The sequence below is a fragment of the Pieris napi genome, chromosome 24 (genome assembly GCF_905475465.1).
Source record: "Pieris napi chromosome 24, ilPieNapi1.2, whole genome shotgun sequence".
In the NCBI taxonomy this organism is placed as follows: Eukaryota; Metazoa; Arthropoda; class Insecta; order Lepidoptera; family Pieridae; genus Pieris; species Pieris napi.
In genome coordinates this window covers 4,874,491-4,897,737 of record NC_062257.1, presented here as the reverse complement: position 1 = coordinate 4,897,737, position 23,247 = coordinate 4,874,491, and the positions used below count along the sequence as shown (strand labels likewise).

The 23,247-nt window shown below is 34.1% G+C and overlaps 2 protein-coding genes across 2 annotated transcripts; one reads left to right on the top strand and one right to left on the bottom strand.

Annotated features, from left to right (window-relative positions):
• The first annotated feature begins 270 nt into the window (after positions 1-270).
• LOC125061872 (2-Hydroxyacid oxidase 1) lies at positions 271-11,293 on the top strand. Its single transcript, XM_047667508.1, has 9 exons — positions 271-448; positions 2,189-2,340; positions 2,933-3,053; positions 4,815-4,949; positions 5,616-5,744; positions 6,858-6,990; positions 8,000-8,119; positions 9,893-10,004; positions 11,048-11,293. Exons 1-9 carry the CDS (start codon positions 315-317, stop codon positions 11,113-11,115), a joined length of 1,104 nt encoding a protein of 367 aa, XP_047523464.1. The 5' UTR covers positions 271-314; the 3' UTR covers positions 11,116-11,293.
• A 464-nt stretch (positions 11,294-11,757) lies between these two features.
• Positions 11,758-16,146, bottom strand: LOC125061669. The gene is made up of 4 exons (XM_047667194.1): positions 15,653-16,146; positions 13,592-13,634; positions 12,276-13,178; positions 11,758-11,774 (listed from the first exon to the last, which is right to left on the bottom strand). Exons 1-4 carry the CDS (start codon positions 15,713-15,715, stop codon positions 11,758-11,760), a joined length of 1,026 nt encoding a protein of 341 aa, XP_047523150.1. The 5' UTR covers positions 15,716-16,146.
• Positions 16,147-23,247: the final 7,101 nt, after the last annotated feature.

Sequence of the window (23,247 nt, the reverse complement as noted above, 5' to 3'; positions counted from 1 at the left end):
ATGGTTAGCGCGCGAAACGTATAAGTTTTATTAAAATGTCTAGTACTCGCCTAAACCCGGTCTCTTTGAAAAAAAATGGCTCCGTGACCATAACAAGGACTGATATAGGTACATAAATATACACGCGTTTTTATTTTACCATTATTACGTTTCAATTATATTTAGTCTTATGTAACTTACGTGATATTTGTTTGCAATTTTTCGTATCGAAATAATGACTTCTGACCTATTTGTTTGATAAGTAATTAATGGTCTTATCGCTATAAATGCGTCACTTAAGTTAAACGTCTTAAAGCAAATAGTCAATTTCTCAAATGGAAAAATATATAAGTATTAAAGATTTGGAAGATGCAGCCACTACGTTGCTCCCGAAGGCTGCCAAGGATTATTATACAAGTGGTGCGACAGACGAATTTACGTTAGGAGAAAATAAAACCGCCTTTCAAAGGTAATTATGCAATAAACCATTTAATACTCAATCTGAATAAAGACTGACTAATATTTTCGCATTTCTTTTTATCTCAAGGTAAAACTATTGCATGCTAAAAGGAAATGCTAAAAGAAATTCTAACACCTTTTTGTCGATTTTGTTTCTTTTGATAGCCTTAGTGGATATAGGGCGAATTTTGAATTGATATATATATATTTCATTACATAGTTTATGTGAAATTATATTGTCTCCGATTCTGATGCAAAAACCATTACACAGGATGCTTTGAGCTGTTGCTAAACACTGCTGATTAATCAGTTCAGATAAATAAGTTGCTCTTGAACTGCGAAAACACTCGATAGATTTATCTAGATATTGTGCCTGGAGCGAGGATGTATTGTATTAAAAAATTGTATTTTTATTTAAATAAAAGCATTGAATTTTTATTTAATTTATCTCAAAAATGTTGTAATTTATAAAATATTATAGTAATAAAGCAAAATAATCACTTATAAGATTACTTCGCACACTTGCATTTCCCACGTTGTCAATTGCGCTTTGATCAATATCATCAGCTTGTTCATCTACTTGTTGCAGTAGTTCAAAATGTTCATATCGCATATCAATAGCAATATTGTGCAACACTGCACATGCCACTATCACGGCTTGTACACGAGATACTTGAAGCAAAACCTTTTTTGACAAACCGATTTTGGGGAACCGATTTTTTCCAAACACCATATTATGTCCTTTCCACCACATTTCTGCTTCGTATTTGAGATTCGTTATAAAGATGTTCTGCTGGAGTCTTGAGGTTTTGAAGTGGAGTTAGTAGGTAGTATCTATAGTAACAAATATTTTTGGTTGTAGCTAATATTTAAATTTTTTTTACAAAAGTTGATGACAAGATGAAACCTTTGTGTAAAAGTGTCTCCAAAGCTTCTTTTGTTAACCTAAATCTAAATGTGAATTCGGCGTCATTCAGGCTCTGGATATAATAAATTCTTGTCTTCTTATGTCTTCGCACAGAAGTACGTTGTCTTCTTCCAGCTTCAGAATTACTATCCCAATCGGATAATTGCATTTAAACTTCCAAATCACTATCACTAGAACTGGAAGATGACGAAGATGAATAAATTTTCCCAATGAATATTAAGTTAGGTCGCAATCCCAAACCCAAATCATACGAGTTTCACCGATAGCAATCCGAGATTGATTTGGCCAATCGAAGCACTGTCAAAATGGACAGATAGGTTGTTGGCATGAGTAAACATTCATTTTCATACAGAGGGCAATCTTCAATCTCTTATCCGCCCTCTGAACGATTGGTTGAATAATTAGATTGGTATCTCAGTCCATGTATTGAATATTGGCATGCTTTTCTTTAGAAATGGATTGAATTGTCAGTCTATGACAGCTAAAATTGGATTGAGATTGCATATTGGTTTTGGCCGCTAGTAAACAATTAATAAAGCATAAATTTTCTTTATGTCAAATCCAAAGCTAGTATCTATTAAGTAGCATCAGCCAATTATTTTGTAATCCATAAACCATAGAAATTGTCCAAATTCGTTACATTTTGCTACAAATATTACCTCTAGACAATTTATAAATTTGAGAACAATATTTGACCTTAGGAATAGAGCCTGGAATTAATTAAGACAAGTAAGTTCAGCGTTCTACCAAAACTATTACTCCAAGTAGACACGCTTATTTCAGAAACCAACGGCCACATACAATAATTATTATAATTTTTAGGCTCCGCATTAGACCAAAATGCCTCGTCGGTATTTCGCACTTCGATCTGCACACAACTATTCTAGGAGAGAGAGTCACAATGCCAGTTGGAATATCACCAACCGCAATGCAGCGGATGGCTCATCCCGATGGCGAGACAGCTAATGTTAAAGGTTATAGTTTATATATACTTCCTCATAGGTCAACCGAGAGGTCGTAGATCGCGGCTGCACAATGCGCAATTCATATTTGCTAATATAATAAAATAAATCAGTGGCGCTACAACCTCTTTAAGTCTTGTCCTCAGATATCGAATCCGTTTCATGATCATTTTTAAATCTAATAGGCAAGTGTTTGATTAGAGAACAAATTAACAGTTAATAATATACATTCAACATATTTTCGTTTTGGCATTGACATTAGGTATAGATAGAATAAAAGCTAGGCAAAAATCTTTATTAGGTACTTTCGTACTTCTACGGCTAGCATAAATTATATGTAGCATATGTATATATTAATAATCGTAATTAAAAATGGGTAATTAGAAAACTAAATTTAAATAGTTGGTAATGGCACCAGCTCTGGGACACCTATCTACTAGGCGCCAACTTAAATCTTAATTAGCGCCTGCGTTCTTCACCTCAAGGCCCAAGAGTCTCTTTTCTTCTCTTTGCCGTTTATAAGTTTCCGCCTGCTCAACGCTAGCTTGTGTTGCACTATCGTAATTCTAGAGTAATCTTAATTATAACCAAATTTTTATTTTAGCTGCACAAGCTGAAGGTGTAATATACACTTTAAGTACAATATCAACCAGTTCCATTGAAGAAGTGGCCGAGGCTGGTCCTAATGCCGTAAAGTGGTTTCAGCTTTACATTTATAATGACAGGTAAAAATTGTCATATGCAAATATTACATTTTAAAAAAGCATCGGATCTTTCATCTTTCTTTGATCAAACTCAAATATCCACGTCCATTTTGAGTTTTTGTTCCACGTGATTGAATCAGCGCTAAGGATTTTTAACGAACTATATAGAAATAGCAGTGTTTGCTTAGTGGCTTCAGCCTGCGACTCTCATCCCTGAGGTCGTAGGTACGATCCCCGGCTGTGCACCATTAAACATTCGCTCGAAGGGTAAAGGAAAACATCGTGAGGAAACCGGCTTGCCTTAGACTCAAAAAGTCGACGGTGTGTGTCAGGCACAGGTGACTGATAACCTATTTACAGAAATCTGAGGCCCAGACCTAAAAAGGTTGTAGCGTCACTGGATTTTTTTTAAATTGAAAAGCATTTAGTTGCCTATAGCTATTGGAAGTTGGAAGTCACTCATAAGCGATCCTGTACCTAAGTACATACATATATGACTATATAGGTATTGATAATATAGAATTATCTTCAGTAGAGTGTGACTTGGGTGGGAACTGAGTAAGAAAGATCTTTATAAGTTTTATGTAGGAAATCTATTAGTTATTAGTTAGACAAAGTTTAAATCGGTCTCTACAAATCTAATATATAAAATCCTCGTGTCACAATGTTCGTTCCCATACTCCTCCGAAACGACCGATTCTTGTAAATTTTTAATGGAAATTCAGTAAGTCTGAGAATCGGCTACTATCTATTTTTCAAACCCTTAAATGATGAATGAAGAATTAAAATTAAAGAAAGATGAATTTTTCTTTTTATTTTTTTGTTGTTTTTATTTTTTTATGATACAGCATATAAAAATACATACAACACCTTATTTTCACACCTCTACGATCAACCCCTATTTTTTATTATTGTAGATATATTTTTATCGAACTAAAAATGTTTCCTAGAAACATACATGCCAAAACAACGTTTCCAGTAAAGTCAGCTAGTGTTTGTATAAAAATTCTTATAATTGCGCGTAACAATTTCGATTTAAGGTTTTTATACATTTGACACACATGTTTGTATAATATTTAATACTTTGTCAAACCTATGGTAAATCTTTACTTTTAAAACTGAGTTTTATTTTATTTTCGGGAGTCAAATCAATTTAATTCGCAAAACAGATACTTAAGAATGTATGGCTAACATAGTGACCGCAAACGTGCTGCAAGTTTAAAGCTTGCATTATTAAACTAATATAATTATAATAGGGTTCGCACGATGCTTTTATGGTTCTAGTAGTAAATTTGCTGAAATCATTATTTATCTTTTCAGTGATTCTGAAACATGTATTTTATATTAGGCGAGGGTGCCTTATCTTATTTAATTATTAGAAACTACCTTATGTAATTATAATGTTTAAAATTCATAAGACCTAGTATGTAATTGTAAGAGATATTGCAATTTTATAACTTATTTTCATAGTTAATTGTATTTGTAGCTTAAGACTAGGGTTGCCTTTGCGATGGCTTGATTATTTAATTATTACTATAAGACCCCTGCCTTGCAATTCTGTAACTCACTTTTCGAACTCACACAGCTCCATCCTTATCAGAATGCCAAATCGTAAAATGACTGCTTCACGACTAATTTGAGCGCGACTGCCGCGCCGCTGCGACAACCGCAGTGAGAGTTCGAAAAGTGAGTTACAGAATCGCAAGGCTGGTTTTTATCACCCAACGGACTACCATAATGCATTAGTTAGTAATTTTCGAGTCTGAATAATTTACTTTTCAGGGAAATCACTAAGCGACTTGTGATGAGAGCTGAAAAGGCTGGATTTAAAGCAATCGCTCTAACTGTTGATACTCCGATATTCGGATTAAGAAGGGCTGATGTTAGAAATAAGTTCACACTACCTCGTCACTTAAAGTGAGTATAATTTACCATTGTTAATGCTTGGTTATCCATAGCCCATGGAGCAGTACTGCGTCCTATTCAATAAGAAGAGAATAGAAGTAACAATAGAGTTGAGAGTCATAAGAATGACTCCTAAATGTCACACCCAAAACGCTTTTTATAGGTCGGTTATCGAAAGCTGGCGGGTTCACAGTACTCACACTAATGCAATTTCACATACAGTATGTTTCAAAATATGATTTTTTTGCCATGCTATACATTTTAGTCCACTCATACACGACGGACAGTCTATTCATGATGTATTTATGATTGTATTTCAGTTTGACATCACGTCTCGCGCTTATTCACAGACACTACACAAGCACAAAGTGTAAATGTGTTGAAGCCGCCAGCTTTAGTTAACATACCTATACATACCGGAGTCAAGTCTCGAATCTTATAATATTACCATTAAACTTGGCTTTTTCATGTCTCTGACATATTTTTCCTTTTCATTTAGAAAAAAATTGATTGGTGTTGTGGACGGAACTTTGTATAAAGAAGAACAATTGAGTTTGTTACCTTCGAATCTAGTAGACAGCTGATTCACCGTAGAAAATGATATTAGTTTACGCCTTCACACGAGAATGTTTTATATTTGCCTAATTTAGACAACAGTTTCTTATAAAATCATTTCAGATTAGCCAATTTCGAAGGACATTTATCGACGAAGATTCACAGCACAGGGGAAGGTAGCGGCTTAAGCCATTACATTAACAACTTATTTGATAAAACATTAACTTGGGACGAAGTTAAGTGGCTAAAAAGGTAAATTTACATTCTACAGATTGGCCACTAAGCTATTCTTCTTGCGCTCATTCAATGTTCGATAACTCATGTACCTCTTTGTAATTGGTGATAGCTATACTTTGACGGCTCATTGCTCTAGTGGTTGGTACCCCTGCGAATCCATGGGTCCCGGGTTCGATCCCCGGCTGAGACAAACATCGATTTGATGAGCATTTGGTGTTGTGCTTAGATCTTGGGTGTTTAAATATGTATTTATATGTGTTCTATCTATCTATAATATGTATGTATATCCGTTGCCTAGTACCCATAACACAAGCTTCACCAGCTTAGCATGGGACTAGGTCAATTGGTGTGAATTGTCAAAAAAAATTGTATAATTCAATGAATCAAATAATAGTAACAATTTGACTCAGCTCTTACTTATAATAAGCTCTCTAAGCCCAGAAGCTCTCTGTATTGGAAGCCTGACTAATCAAGAACTCTGACAAGTTTGCTGTTAGCAGTCTGAGCTAAATCTAAGTTTTCAAGCTTTAGCTTGTTTAGAGCAAAAAACTGTTAACAGCACAATTAATCTCTTCCTTTCCTTTGGTTGTTTAAGACTTATTTTCTTAAATTATTGGAACGAAGTTCCTTATCGCGCGTTGTGAAAGGGGGCTAGACGGGAAAAAATCTTACGAAAAGTTGTCACGACACTTTTTTGCTATTTGCTATTGTAATACACCGGTTCTCGTCCGATCACCGAAGTTAAGCAACGTCGGGCGAGGTCAGTACTTGGATGGGTGACCGCCTGAGAACACCTCGTGGTGTTGGCTTTTTTTTGTAGGGATAAGAAATGAAAATTATTTTTGGAATCACTTAACTAAATTAGTCTTGTTGGAACGAAGTTATCGAGCGTTGCGAAAGGGGGCTAGACGTAATAAATTAAGACCAAAAGTTGTAACGACACTTTTTGCTATAGTTGTTATATTTTACATTTTGATGTTGGCTTTTTTTTCGTCGTAAGATTGGTGTCGAGAAAATCTATCATACTATTATGATACCAATTAACATATAAATTAATCGAAAGGAATTTCGTTCCATCCGGGTGTCCCTTGACACCTCTAAAGTTTTTTTTTTATTTATTTGCTGCAGCATTACAAAATTGCCGATCATTGCTAAAGGAATATTACGTGGGGATGACGCGGTTAAAGCGGTTGAGGCTGGTTGCTCTGGAATTCTGGTCTCTAATCATGGTGCAAGGCAGCTCGATGGAGTCCCAGCTACGGTATGGTATTCTGATGGTGTCTGCTGTATCATGGAGCACGGGACAGACACATAAATTACATAATTAGACTTCTATTGTCAAACCCAAAATCGAGTTACGATAAAAACTATTATTGCGAAGTCTGGATAAATCTGCTTTTTTTTTTTTTAGCAGTGCGTCGCCCATTTATGTCTTGTCTTTTTTTACTTTTTTTTCTTCTGTATTCTATTGTAAATAACGTGTTATTATCATTATAACTAAGTTCGGTATTCTGCCTTGCGATTGTGTAACTCACTTTTCGAACTCTCACAGCGGTTTTCACAGCGGTGGTCGCGCTCAAATCAGTCGTGAAGCAGTCAGTTTACGATTTGGCATTCTGATAAACAATAAACTACAAGCTCCCTCCGCTTGTCAAGACGTAATGTGAAATTGCTTAACAGAATACCATGAGATTCCAAAAATGGAAGGGAGCGTTGTTTGTGGGAGATGAACACACGGATTAACCGCACGGCAGTCCTATAAAAATGCAGTTTAATTATTTTTAGTAAATATTCTCTATAACGTTTGTGTAATTGAATCTTAGTAGTTAATTACTAAGTCACATATGAATAGTTCAAAGATATTTAAATTACACAAGGATTCAACAAAGCATTATACGCGTACGTAACTTTTGTCACATTAAATTAAAATGAATAACGAGTTATACCAGTGGCGTAACTATACCATCTGGGGCCCGTGGCAAATTCTTTTGACGGGGCCCTATCAGTAAAAATCGTCACTCAGTTTAATTTTAATACACTTCGAGATTTTCAGCGAAATCAATAACACGTTGTATATGTCCCACTAATGGCAATAGGCCTCCTCTCTTAGGCGAAATGGAATGGTCTGTAGTCTCCACGCTAGCCCAATGCGTATTGGAGCCTTCACATTCATCCAGAGAACATAATATCTCTTGGGTCGGGGGCCCGTGGAATTTTGCCAGCCCTGCCACCCTATGTTAAAAATTAAAGTCTTAAATCTTTTTTTTTAGATTGAGGCGCTTCCTGAAGTGATAGAAGCAGTGAAGAATTATAACGTCGAAGTATACCTTGATGGAGGTGTATCGAGTGGCACAGATATATATAAAGCCCTTGCTCTCGGTGCTAAAATGGTAATTAATTTTGTTTTTCCTATATTGTTGGCCAGCTAAATGAGCAGAATTAGTAGTAGTAGTAATAGAGTAGATCAAAATGCATATCACCAAGTTTGGTGATCAGTGTCTTACTGTGTCTTTAGCCTAAAGATTTAATCTTCATGAGGTTGATTTATCACATTGACGAGTTAGAAAGTTTAGTTGATAGTTTATATGCCATTAATTACATCGAAAGATCAACCGAAAAATACAAAACGCACAACGGCAACGAACTCGCGAGCCCTCTGGCATTGAGAGTGCCCATGGGCGGCGGTATCACGTAACATCAGGTGAGCCTCCCCCCCGTTCTATAAAACAAAAAAAAACAAAAGGAGACTTCAGCACCACGTCAAACCCCTAGCTTCGGGCTTCTTGGAAAAGGCAGACTGCGTGTTTCGGCTGAGAAGGCCGCAGTTTGATATTGGATTTGCATTCCCGAATTGCTTCAAAATCATGTCATAAAATCTGATAAAAGCCAAGAGGCTGATTGCAGATGGTTAAAATTCAAAAAAATAACATATACATTTTTGACGACACAAATCTTTTACATTATATTTGATAGATATGCGTACATGCTTTCATTTAGTTACAAACAGCTGGCGTGCTAAGCCAGTACTGTAATAATAAATTTATACTTAATAGGTTTTTTACAATGGCGTGGTATTGAATAAACATAGGTAGCATGATGGCGCGGAAGTCTAGAGAACAGTGGCGGATTTACAAATTTTCAAGGCTGTGAAGTTTGTGCCACCCTCGCCTCTACAATTGTTTGGTCCTAGATTATCTTAATATATTGTTAGCGGACTAACACCATCTTGTAGCAGAAACCTATATAAAGCGTGGCAACACCGGCGTTGACTCACTTTTATTTCGAGACTTCGTGCGGAACGGACTTGTTACTAACCTAACCTCAGTAGATTTTAAAAGTCTAAAGTACCTACACGTTCTAATCTTTTGTGCTAACTGATAATATATAAATTACGTGTCACCTTGTTTGTCCGCTATGGACTCCTAAGCTACTGAACCGATTTCAATCAAATTTGAACACCGTGTGCAGTTAGATCTAACTTAAAAGATAGGATAGCTTACATCTCAATTTATACCCGCAATATTATTTTATTGCAAAATATTTGTTTATTATCTGATAGTCACAATTCTAACAGATGGCGCTGTATTGAAAGTACCACGTTTCACATAAGCTACAATTTAATGGCATAACCACCAATAAAGCATGGTGGTCCCCATGACTGGTGTTCTCCTACCGTTTCCCTTGAATAGGTTACTACTATGTAATATAACTAAAACATTAGCCACAGCAATGCTTGGCCGGTCTGCTAGTCTATATATATATATATACCAGTAGTAGGACTGACATGTAGGAGTTTTTAGGAGAACAGGAAGAGGGAAATAAATTTTCTGCAATTTCGCTCTTTTCACTTATACAAAGTGGGAGCTGAGGACGCAGATTTGGATTACTGGTTGGGGGGAGCGGCGAACTAGCTGTTTTACTCTAGAATATGGAAGTTTGCTTATGTACAATGAGAGTCATTGGTAAAATTTGTTGCAAAATCTGATTTCTAAGAGCTAGCAAACAAAATTTGCTCACCAAATTTGCCGCCCTAAGCTCTAACCTAGGCAGTCTGCTGGTAAATCCGCCACTGCTAGAGATTTTTGGGTTTTTATGCGTCAAAAACTTGTCATAAAAATATCAATTGAGTTTTTCAGGAAAATAATAGTTATTTGTCTTTGTAGGTGTTCGTAGGACGGCCGGCACTGTGGGGTCTAACAGTAGGAGGAGAGGCGGGTGTTAGAAAAATGCTCGGTATTTTAAGAAAGGAGTTGGAATATACATTACAAATAGCGGGTAATAATAATGTTTAATTAGCTTTAATGTTTATATAGAAAGATCAAGATCCAAATTAGCGATATAGAAATAATTTCAAACAAATAATTTATCAAAACAATTCAACATAAAACTGTTTATTGCGAAGTTACTCGCACAATATTAAGTCTAGTTACTTCTATAGATATTGCTCAATATTTATTTCTGCCACACATCAAAAAATATTGACGAAATCTCGACAATGATCACGATATAGGGGAAGGTCGGTTTTCACATTTTATTTTTTTCTTTTTCCATGAATCAATCATCTGATAGCTTAAATTTATAGTCTAACTATCTGAGATTCATATTAAAAAATGACAAATGATTTCATCTGATGTTTCAACCATAATTATGATTTAAACTAAATCTGGAATACGTACGAATCTGCCCCATCAACGGCGGGCGTCGTACAGTGTTGGGGGTACCTTCGTACGCTGTGGGGTAGTTCCGTACGTGCAATTAAAACGACACATAAATCAAAATTCATTGATTAGCAATGAAATAACCAAAAATAAAGATTTAACTTCTATTAAACAAAAATAAAATACTTTTCTTATAGTGAACAAAAATTACATAGCTTTTCTTAAGTAAAACAAAATTTAATTAGTTAGGTATCTTAAATTTAGAATCACATTTTTTAATCTTTGTTGCGGATTAGCACTTCTTATTTTCGGGTGTGTAAATATGTTTTTTGGAAAATAAAAAATAAACCACTAAGCGTTGAACAAACCACTAAATCTGATACATACTAAAGTTTACATCTAAGTTTAACATTTTGATTAGTTCGGAAAAATATTATAACTAAATAAACTTCTATAAATATTGATGATCAAAAATATCTAGATTTTGTGTCAATATGCTCATTGCTCAATATTTATTTCTGCCGCGTTTACACGTCAATAAATATTGAAGAAATCTCAATGATCACGATATATATTGACCGTCTGACCACTACCTATGTTTTTAACTATATTAATGAATATTGATTAGTGTTCTTTTACCTAAATCTTGCTTTTTTTCAGGAACACCCACCGTAGGTGATATAACTCGAGATATGGTTCGACATGAATCGGCTTATAGCAGACTGTGATATAAGGGTAGTTGAGGGTAGTAGAAAAAAACAAATTCTTTAATTATTTATTTAACAATTAGCTTGCGGTATAAATTATAAAGTACAGCCGGCGTCATGCATTTTTCGTGTGGCCAAAATGTTTTTGATATTTTCTGTAAATTAGAGGGTAGTCGTAAATAAAATGGTTTTTATTAAATATGGCTTTTTTAACAAACATGCATTATTCAAATAAACCTCATAATGTGCTAGGCACACTCTCACGCTTGCGTATTGTTCCTAGGAGCCTTAAAGTGCGTGCTGCTTTTTTTTTATATAATAGGGGGGCAAACGAGCTTGCGGGACGACCAAAAAGGGCAGTCTTCGCAGCCCATATACACCCATTTTTAGTGGGTGCGTTGCTGGCTCCTATTTCACCATGCCTACTCCTGATAGAGGACAATTTTTTTTTTGTAATAATTAACTATTAATGACTTAAAGATGTCATGTGGACCATGGTGAAATGGTTTCAGCTCCTTACAAACATTTTGTAAAACCAAAAACTTGGCGATTAAAAAGAGTGGCGGAGAGTTTATTGCCAGTTCTTCTCTTCCGTTCTACGCTCTTGATTTGAGAACTGGCAGTAAAATTAGATGAATTTAATATGTATTTCTTTATTGACGTTCATGAGTGTACATTACCTAAATGAATAAATGATTTTGAATTTGAATTTCAACTTGGAGGTAGTCGTTCAAACATAGTACCAATGGATATCATAGTATGGTCATTAATTTTTTTATTACCAACAAAATAATAATATAAATCTTAATATATATAAATTACGCGTCACGTTGTTTGTCCGCTATGGACTCCTAAACTACTTAACCGATTTCAAACAAATTTGCTCACCATGTGCAGTTTGATCTAACTTAAAAGATAGGATAGCTTACATATTAATTTATACCCTAAATATTATTCAAATTATTTGTTTATTATTTGACAGTCACAATTCTAACAGATGGCGCTGTGTTGAAAGTACCAACGTTTCACATAAGCTACAATTTAATGGCATAACCACCAAAAAAGCATGGTGGTCCCCATGACTGGTGTTCTCCTACCGTTTCCCTTGCATAGCTTGCTACTATGTAATATAACAAAAACCTTAGCCACAGCAAGCTTGACCGAGTCTACTAGTATATTACAAATAGTCGCTTGCCAATTTATAATACACGTAATATACACACACATAGTATAGTATACCTTAAAATCACAGCCGAACATATTAATGCCATGTTTGAGTTTCTTCACGGTTACTTTCAAGCAATCATCAGATTGAAATTTTTCTTGGAGTAGTAGTGTATCATTGCACGTTCTACAAGATTTTACACCTGGCGAACTTTTATTTATATCGCCCAAATATTGGTCCCTAACTCTCATATATTCCGTGAAACTCCCGCATTTTTCATTTGCATTTTCCTTCTTTGAGGTGTTTCGTGTGAACACGCTTTTTATGCTTTTTATAATTGTAGTGCAGGAACTATTGACAACGTCGAGAAATTTTGTGCCAAGCGAACGATCGATTTTCTTTGGAATTTGATATTTTTTAGGACGCTTACTAATTTTTCTATTTTCATATTTTGTTATTGTTTTTCGATCTTTTTTGGGCGTGGAAGTGGATATGGGATGAAAATTATTACCTATATTCATTATTGAATCAGTGTGTTCATAAGTATTGTCGGTAGGTGACGAATTATTTATTAGACTATCGTGGTTTTTATAAGGAAAAAATGAATTTTCGAGCACAGGTGATTTTACAAGAGAGGAAAATGAAAGATCTATAGTTCTTGATTTCGGTTTCATTATTCTATCTGCGTTTGAGAAAAATGCTTGCGGGCCTTTTATCTTATTGGAATTTCGTATATTTTTATTTCGCCTTTCATAATAATTATAATTTGCAACTTCTCTGAACACATTTTTTAACAGTTCATCAGTGTCATCGCTTTCTTGTCCATCATTTAAAGTATGAATATATGTACAGTTATTCTTTGTTTCATTCCTTGTTGATTCATTCTCCCATTTAAGTTTATACTTGTATTTACCTAAAGCTACATTTCTTGTTAATATTTTAAAGTATAATCTATATACATCTATAATTTTCGAAAAAAAATTCACGTAGGCTATGGCCGACTTGGTTTATGGTAAAAAAAAATTTTTTATTTTATTTTTTATTTTCTACGACATTGAAGTTTTTTATGTAATAGGGGCAAAGGTGCAGAAGGTTTATCTGATGTTAAGTGATATAGTCGACCATGGACACTGTAAATGCCAGAAGGCTCGCGTGTGCGTCGTTTGCTTTTTAAGAATTAGTACGCTCTTTTCTGGAAGAACCCTAACAATAGTTAAACCAAATATGTTTGATTAAAAGCAATTTAGGCTGTTCGAGTTCTTACTATTTCATTCGTGTATGATAAAATAAAATAAAAATTTGTATATAAGTAGTTTAAATAAGGAAAAATACCTTTTTCGTATGAATATAATATTACGGACGCCCATTGTGATATCTGTAAAAATCGAGGAATACACATTTCTTTAAATGGTAATTGTTCATTAGAGACATAAATATTTTCTTCTACGGTAAGGGAGCGTTCAAGTATTACGTAACGCAATTTTTAAAGATTTTAGAAGCTTCCTCCCCTCATGTAACGCACCATAACGTTTTTCTGTACCCCCTCCCCTCCCGTAACGTTACGTAACATTTAAGTGACCATTAAAGACACAATCATGTATAACACCCGTTAGGTATATGTTCTAAAAACTTTTCTTTAGCCGTTTTCCAAATTTCGTTGGCATTTTTTTGGCACAATTATGCTGGCAAGTTAATATGACAGCTTATATATGCCATGAACAGCTGCTGATGCAAATCTCCCGCTTTCGAGGACATTACGGTATTTCCTCAATCTTTAACAACATTGACAACAGCAATGTGCTTCTGTGTAAACTCTAATAAAATAAAAATCACACAGTCGAGGGATTCCCCGAAACATAAACTTAGGAAAGCAAAAATAAAAGTAACGTACGAGTACAATACAAATCAAGGATTTCCCGTAGAACATAAACGAAAAGGGTTGCCAATTAATCCTCCAGTTTTTTTATTAAAATAAAAAATGTTACGTAACGCGTTGTTTAAATAACCCCCCTCCCGCCCACGTAACGCACTGTAACGTTTCAGAAGACTCCACCCTCCCCCCAAATTGCGTTACGTAATACTTGAACGCTCCCTAAGTAGAATTACGATCTACTTATAAATTACAAATTTCAGTGATTTAAAAACCTGTGTCCAAGACATTAAAAAGTGTTTTAGCTACTTCAAACCAATCTATCTCTAAGCAGCCACTGCGCAATACAAGTCATTGTTAGGCTTTCGTTTATGTGTCACCGTAAAATTGTAAACAGCGTTAGATTGTAATTTATCTCGCGAGATTGTAAACTGTCGAAAGATTGTGAACCTCAACGTACTGCTTACAATTTAACGTATTATTATTCGGTAGATTGTAATCTATCGAAGTGAAACCGTCAAATTACAATCTTAAAATTGTCAAATTTTTAACTGTCCGATTTCACTTCGACAGATTACAATCTACCGAAATATAATACGTTAAATTGTAAGCAGTATGTTGAGGTTCACAATCTTTCTACAGTTCACAATCTCGCGAGGTAGATTACAATCTAACGGTGTTTATAATTTTACGGTGGCACAAAGTTCAAATTTTGATGACAAACTTAATTATCTCTGAATAGCCAGAAGTTACTACTTCTTATATACAATAGGGTATACATCAACCTCTTTCATAAACAGGAAAAAAAAAAAACAATAAAAAAAATTGTCATACAACAAACAAAAAAATATTAACTAACTATATAATTATTTACTATGTATGATGAAATGTGTGGATATCTCAAAAATTCAGAGGCGATTCTAAAGGTGCGTACAGACTATATAACATAACATGTTATGCAACATTGCTATACAACATGTTATTGATATGTATGCTAGGACGAACCCAGTAGACGTTTTTTTGTTTTTCTTTCGTTATTTAAAATGGTTATATAACATTGTTATATTGCATTGTTATTCTAATGTGTACAGTATTGTTTTATGTTATAATGTTGAATAACAAGGTTACATAATGTGGACGTGTTATAAAACACAAGTTATATAATATGTTACATGGTCTGTACGCACCCTAATATGTATCTAAGACTGTTTCATAAGTTGGAATACACATATTATATTTCACTACTATTCAAAAAAAATTTCAAATTGAAATGTTTTATCGTATGTTAAGTATTACGTAACGCAATTTTTGGAGATTATTGACCCCCCCCCCTGTAACGCGCCGTAACGTTTTTCTGTACCCAATAGTAAAACGTTTCGTGACCACCCAGTGACTCTTTAGTTACTATTATGTGGTATAAGTCGAAGAAAATATTAACAATAACGCGTAATTGAATCCCCGCCCCGCATCGTAACATATACTGTATAATCAATTGTTATAAATCCTTATACAAACAAACAAACCTCGGAGTGTGGTTTCAAACGTAGCTGATACAATTCCGAGAACACATTATTTTTTAATATCATAACAAACTCTTCTGTTACGTTTTCAGTTACTAGGTTCAATAATTGTAAAGACTGCGTATTGTAAATCGATTCCCTAAAATTTATAATGAACTTAAGGCACACATGGTGAAACACAACTGCAACGAAACCCTTTTGAAATTATAGGTTAGAAACCAGTTTCAAACGTTTTCCACACACGCCGCAACCTAAATATGATGAAATTAGTCACAATCATTCCGATTTTGAGACCAGACAGAACCAAATCCGACACGAGTTTCCTGCACGCTGGTTTCAAAGCAACTGATCTGCAACGCGTTTCAAACCGGTTTCAAACTAGTTGCGACGTGTGTTGTCTCTCAAAGGTATCTATGGCATAAACTCAAATGAAACTCAAAAGTAACTAGTAGTTGCAGTTTCGTTGCAGTTGCGTTTCACCATGTGTGCTGGGCATTAGTTGATTGGATGGATTTATTTAACTTAACACAGAAATACTTACAAATCTACTATACATAACTTAGGTGCGTGTGTGTGTTGACTCCTGAAGCGATAACCGACCGATTTTGATAAAACTTTTAAAGTCACAATATATATATGAGAGCAGTGTTGGCCTAGTGGCTTCAGCGTGCGACTCTCATCCGTGAGGTCGTAGGTTCGATCCCCAGCTGTGTACCAATGGACTTTCTTTCTATGTGCGCATTTAACATTCGCTCGAACGGTGTAGGAAAACATCGTGAGGAAACCGACATGTCTTAGACCCAAAAACGACGGCGGGTGTCAGGCACTGGAGGCTGATCACCAACTACTTGCGTATTATATTGAAAAATGATCATGAAACAGATTCAGAAATCTGAGGCCCGGACCTAAAGAGGTTGTAGCGCCACTGATTATTATTATTGGAATATATGTTTAAAATTATGTTTTTTTTTTAAATATGCTACAATAATTATAGTTTCTAGCCCTTCTGCTGCACTGTCAACTAAAAAGTGATGAAAAAAGAGTGGGAAATAGGCAAAAAAGATCTTTAACATAAATATCCTGGGTTCAATTTCTAGAAAAATCTATTTGGAAAAAGTAAAGATAGGTAAAAGGTAGTTATAGGATTATTTCTAAATCGTACCTTGTAAATATCGACATCCCATCGTTTAGATGAAACAAGCGATTGTTTTTTTCATGTCCCTCTAGCAAGCTTTGTAAGAAGACTATCACGAACGTATCACGGCGACCAAACGATATGCACTAAAAAAAGCGATAAGATTCTTGGTCTCAACCACTGATTACCTTGAGACATTTTTAAAAAAACGTCACGAAGATGTGCAGCGTTTTGAGACCGATTGAGAGAGAGTAAGAAGGGCGAATTACCTTATAGAAATTATATTTTTCAAAACAACATTTCGTATAGAGAATTTATGAAATATTAGTATTTTATCTTTTATGTAAAACGATTTATTAAAATCTCAAATGACGCCTCATAAAATGCCACGTGTTTTTATTATCGATGAAATAAATTTAAAAAATTAAATTTATTATTTGTATTAATTTTCGACACTTAATATTTTAATAACAATTAAATTCCCTCCCTTTAGGTCTTTAAAGTTTTATATTTGTATAGGTACAACAAGAGTTAAAAATTATATATATATATATTAGTTTGCCAAAGGAGTTTCACTTCTGACATGTGTGCTTTGTACGCACGCACTTTTTTATTTTCTAAGGAAACTGGCATATTTTATATACATCAGTATAGACCTCCTAAAGAATCCTCGTTAAACCTATGTGCGTTTGCGCATAGTTGCGGCATTTGACAAACAGGTCTTTTCTCGATTGCTCCGGTCCGGCGTCGGAAACCCGAATCAGTCATGAGAAAAATATCGCAAGGCCAGATTATGCTTCTCCACTTAATCCGACAATAATCGATTAGTAAAAAATAGTCACCCCGTCGCAACGGACGTCACGCAGTGCTTTATTAAAAAAGTCTCGGTTTTACGAGAATCGTGCCTTTAATTGACAACAACTTTTACCGATATTATCAGACATTCGAAGAAGAGTATAATATTATATGTTACTGTAAAAGCTCGAACTGCAGTAAATCCTAAGATTTTCCAGTAAAATCTACCAATTCCTAACGGTAAATGTCCCAAAATGTTTGCGATTCAAACTCTTACTACCATTCCGTTGGTAAATCTTAGGATTACATTAATGGCATGGTAAAATATGTTGAAAAACAAAAATAATTATTAAGTTAGACTAGCTTAATATGTAAGCATTATGTTTGTATTTCGTTGTTAAATTCCAAATAGAGAACTACTGATTCAGTTAGATAGATATGATAGAGATTGAGATATTCAGAGATATACCTTATGTGTTTTTTCAAAATAATTTAAATAAGTTGGTATTAGTTTGTACCTAATTATTACTATCATATGATACCTTTATAATACTATGTACCTGTTTTGTCTAATAGTTCATTAAAGTAAGTAATTAAAAAAAAAATATTCCTTAAACCAACATCTACCAGCTGACAGAGGTAAAACCTAGAATATACTGAATTCGAATGGTAAAAGCTCGAAAAAGTCGTCGTATTTTCAGAAATACTTACATTTACCAACTCGGTACGGTAAATCCTAAGACTTACACTTAAATCTTAAGACTAACCGTAGTTCGAGCTTTTACAGTATATACATCCTCTGTTGGGGAACAGGTGCCCAGCAGTAACATTTTATGTTTCTCATGAAATGCTAGTTCAAGATGACTATGCCAACTCACTTTTGGATTTTTAGCTGACCCGGCGAACCTAGTACTGTCCAAATGACGCTTAGGAAACTCATGAACATTTTGAATTGGATTTTTTTTCTTTAATTCTTACGTAAATTTTCCATGGCACGTGGTTCATTAGTGAAAGAAATTTTATACTTAATAGGAAATTTGTCTCAAATCTGCCGTAATATCAAATATTGTCATTGCGATTTGAGTATTTATTGGAACGAAGTTCCTTATCGCGCGTTGTGAAAGGGGGCTACACGGAAAAAATTCTTACGAAAAGTTGTCACGACACTTTTTTGCTATTTGCTATTGTAATACACCGGTTCTCGTCCGATCACCGAAGTTAGGCAACGTCGGGCGAGGTCAGTACTTGGATGGGTGACCGCCTGGGAACACCTCGTGATGTTGCCTTTTTTTTTCATCGTAAGATTGGTGTCGAGAAAATCTATCATACTGTTATGATACCAATTAACATATAAATTAATCGAAAGGAATTTCGTTCCATCCGGGTGACCCTTGACACCTTTAAAGTTTTTTCTTAAATTTGGTTATATAAGTATATAAAAACTTCTTTCGTAAATTTTCCATGGCACGTGGTTCATTAGTGAAAGACATTTTATACTTAATAGGAAATTTGTCACAAAACTTCGTAATAGGAAATATTGTGATTTCGATTTGAGTATTTATTTCTTAAATTTTGTTAATTTTTAAAAGTTTTTTGAAGTGAAACTTCTTTATCGGGGTTGGAAAAAAATTAGTGTAACATTTTTTCGTTACGCCGTACGCGTCACGTTTTTCGGTTACGCGTCACATGTTTCGGTTACGCGTCACATTTGACCGTTACGCGCGTCTTTTTCTCGTCCCTACCACGGTTGATTCGAAGAGATTCTAAACCATTAATAACAAAAATTTATAATAACTATAACAATGATACTAAAAATTATATTACAATTTATAAAATTCTGTAATAATCTTAGTGGTAATAAGGTAAAATGAAATAATTGTATGATTTGTATTCAAGTCTGTGATATTAAAAGCCTTTTGTTAAACTTTATCTAATTTAACTTTATTTAACCAATTTCTGTAAAGTTAGTTGCATATAGATAATTTTTCGAAAAATAAGGTCATAAAGAAGTTTCACTTCTAACGTGTGTACACTAGTACACGCACATTTTTTATATTTTTATATAGAAAAGTCATACCATAGGGATAAGATCCGAACAAAATGTCTGGTTCAAGGTACAACCACGACAGACATCAGCGAGACAACGGCACATTGCAATCCACGTGTCTTTTTGCTAAAGATATACAAAAGCTATATGTAATTTATATAAATCTTATCTTTGTAAATATGTGAGCACCATGTATCTACAATCTACATAATAAGTTAGTTTGCAAATACAGGGGTCTAGGCTCAGAATATGATTTTGTCCCATTCGGTGTCGAGACCCTTGGTCCGTGGGGTTCTAGCGCTTTAAGGCTTTTTAAAGAATTATCAAAAAGGTTAGTCGACATCACAGGAGACCGAAGATCTGGCAGCTACCTCGGACCAAGAATTAGTCTAGAGATTCAAAAACGCTGCCAGTATCTTCGGAACCTTGCCTACAGGGACTCCTTTTAATAATATATTTTAGTTTATGTTAAGGTTAATTATTTATTTCAATGTATATTATTTTATTATTAAAAATAAGTTACCTAGTTATCTGCTGCATTGTTTTTATTATACGCCTAAATTAGGCGCATGGTGTTTAGTATAAATATGTTTGGTATAAATATTATACATATAGTAGTTTTTTTTAATTCTAAAATTTTGTTAATTTTTTTTGACAAAAAGTTTACTTAAGAAAGTGAGAATTTATTAATTTATTGTAGTGATTACATCAATTTTTTTTTAATATCTACTCACAGCACAAGGAACCAATAATTTTTTACTTATTTTACTTAAAAAACTGCACAGTCGTAGTGTATTAAATTTTAATTTCTTACGAATTGTGAACCCAATTTTTTATCAACCCCATCGAGACTACTCTAGACCCCTGAAAGGGATTCCCAAGGGGTCCATATGGAGGTATAGGGGTAATAATTTCTCAAAAAAAAAAAAAACTGTTTTCTAATCTAATAAGTCTTCTGATCCTTCCCTGCTGATCTTTTTACAATTAATAAGCGGAATATATGTATTAGTATATTATGTGTTCTTAATGAGAAATAAATATCTACCGTAACTTATCAAACTAAATCTAATAATTAAATTACAGTACCATCATAGACACAAATAGAATGCGCAGAGCAGAAAGACAACCACTAATCCTTATCATGTTCTGGGCATATTTATATAAAGATTTTCGCCTTGACGGTCCTTCCTTCATATCTATGTATAGCAATGCTGATATAAACTGTAGCGTCAGTCCGATTTGTTGTCTTTTGTTTAAACATTTTAATAATGTTTCATATAATGGATCATGTTTTATAATTATTTCGCTGTGTTTATTCTAAAAAAATAATCAAACTATAGCATCGATGCTATCGTGCATCGATTGATATTCTATGTGCGCATTTAACACGCGCTCGTATGGCCAAGGAAAATATCGTGAGGAAACCGACTTGCCTTAGACCTAATAGGTCGACGGCGTATGTCAGTCACAGTATATACGCATATAAGAAAAAATAAATGATCACGAAACATACAGAAATCTGAGGACCAGACCTGTAAAGGTTTTAGCGCTGATGTTTTTTAAGTGAAACTTCTTTATCGGGGTTGGAAAAAAATTTAGTGTAACATTTTTTCCGTTACGCGCCATCTTTTGAAGTGAAACTTCTTTATTGACGTATGGGAGAAATTTTGTAGCAGGTTACGCGCCATGTTGCTTTTTGAAGTCAAACTTCTTTATCGGCGTTGGAAAAAAATTTACACACATTTGTCACATTTTTCGGTTACGCGCCATCTTTTTCTTGTCCCTACCACGGTTGATCAAAAGAGATTCGAAGCCATTAGTAACAAAAATATATAATAACGATAACAATGATAGTAATACTAATAATTCTATTACAATTAATGAAATTCTGTAATAATCTTAGTACTACATAGTAGTACAGTAATAAGTTAAAATGAAATAATTGCATTTGTATTCATGTCTATGATAATAAAAGCCTTTTGTTAAACTTTATCTAATTTAACTTTATTTAACCAATTTCTGTAAAGTTGCATATAGTAGATCATTTTTCGAAAAATAAGGTCATAAAGAAGTTTCACTTCTTACGTGTGTACACCTAGTACACGCACACATTTTGTTTTTGTTTTTTTGACTTTCGATTATAAGATGCCTCTGAAACCGAAACTAGTGGATTTTTATTGCTATGCAGAATTATATGGCACTCTGTGGAACCAGCTACTGAAGTATTTCCGAACCTATTCGACTTAGAGTCCTTGAATCCAATTATTAAAAGTGCGACGCACTTGAGAGCCCTCTGACTTTAAGAGTGTCTATGGTACCAGTTAAGATCAGATGAGCCTCCTGCCCGTTTGCCCCCTGTTCTACAAAAAATAAATACTGCGGTGAAAGGAAAGGATGGAAAAAATGGATCTATTCCTTGATTGTTTTCTTAATACATGAGTAGGTTCCGGCTTTTGTCTGAGACCTCGGTCTTAGGCACATAGGTATTCTCACGATTTTCCATCCACAAATTGCAAAGTCTATCGGTACATACCCACCCCTCTAAGTCGAGCTTAGGGTTGAGAGTCGCGACTAGCAATACTACTTCTTGAAATGCGATTAATTCAAAGTACTAGTAGTAAGAATATACTTAAAGTACTTAGTCGCCTACATTTGATTTAGTTTTTGTATATTCTAGCTACTTAATAAATAAAAAATTCTTACATTCCTCAATAAAACAGATCCCATCGCCAAGATAATTCGTGTTAGCAAATTGGTATCGCAGTCTCTTAATAAAAGCAAAAGTTTATATATTTCTTTTTCAGTAACATCTTGATTTTGTGTTTTCTACAACAAAGTTTTAGGTAGAAATTATTTGTATCACTGGAAGAATTAAAAGCATTAAAGTTAGTATTAGAGAGAGAGATAGAGAACCTTTTTAGTTTTACTGTAATAAGTCAAATTTTTACTAAGTGATCTTTCCATTATACAAACATTCACAAGTCTTCTCTAATACTTCATTGATTCAAGCTTAATTTTTTTTGCGCGGGAAATAATTTTTTTTTAAATTTTATGGCCAGGTAACAAGACCTTTAAGCCAAGAAGAAAATATTGTGTGGAAATATTTAAAGCTCATTGCCACAAACAAACAAAAAACACGCGAACAGAATACAATAAAGAAAAACTCATCAAATATAGTCTGTGTTGTGTATATCAATAATCCTTTCAAAATGCGATGCTTCTCGGTTGTTTATTTCTACATGGTTTATTACTTGCTAAGTTATGTTACATATTACACGTAAGTTATATATTGCTAGCTTTAATTTATAACATTATTGTGTAAAATTTATTGCCTCGAAAAACCTAACCTAACCTAATTTCACAATGTCAAGAAGGTGTAACTATGTTTTTGTTTATACAATTACAAACACAATATATAATCATACCTAAAAGGAAATCATCGTGCCAGCAGTTATTATCTACCAACTTTTATAATAAAAGTAACAACTTACAGAAGTTTAGCTATTATTAATCTGTGCTGACTGTTGTTGTGACATATTGACACGCCATTCCATACCAAACAATTAACAAATGTCAAAAAAGTTTTCATAGTATGCTGTATGTATTTTCAGCAAGCCTGAA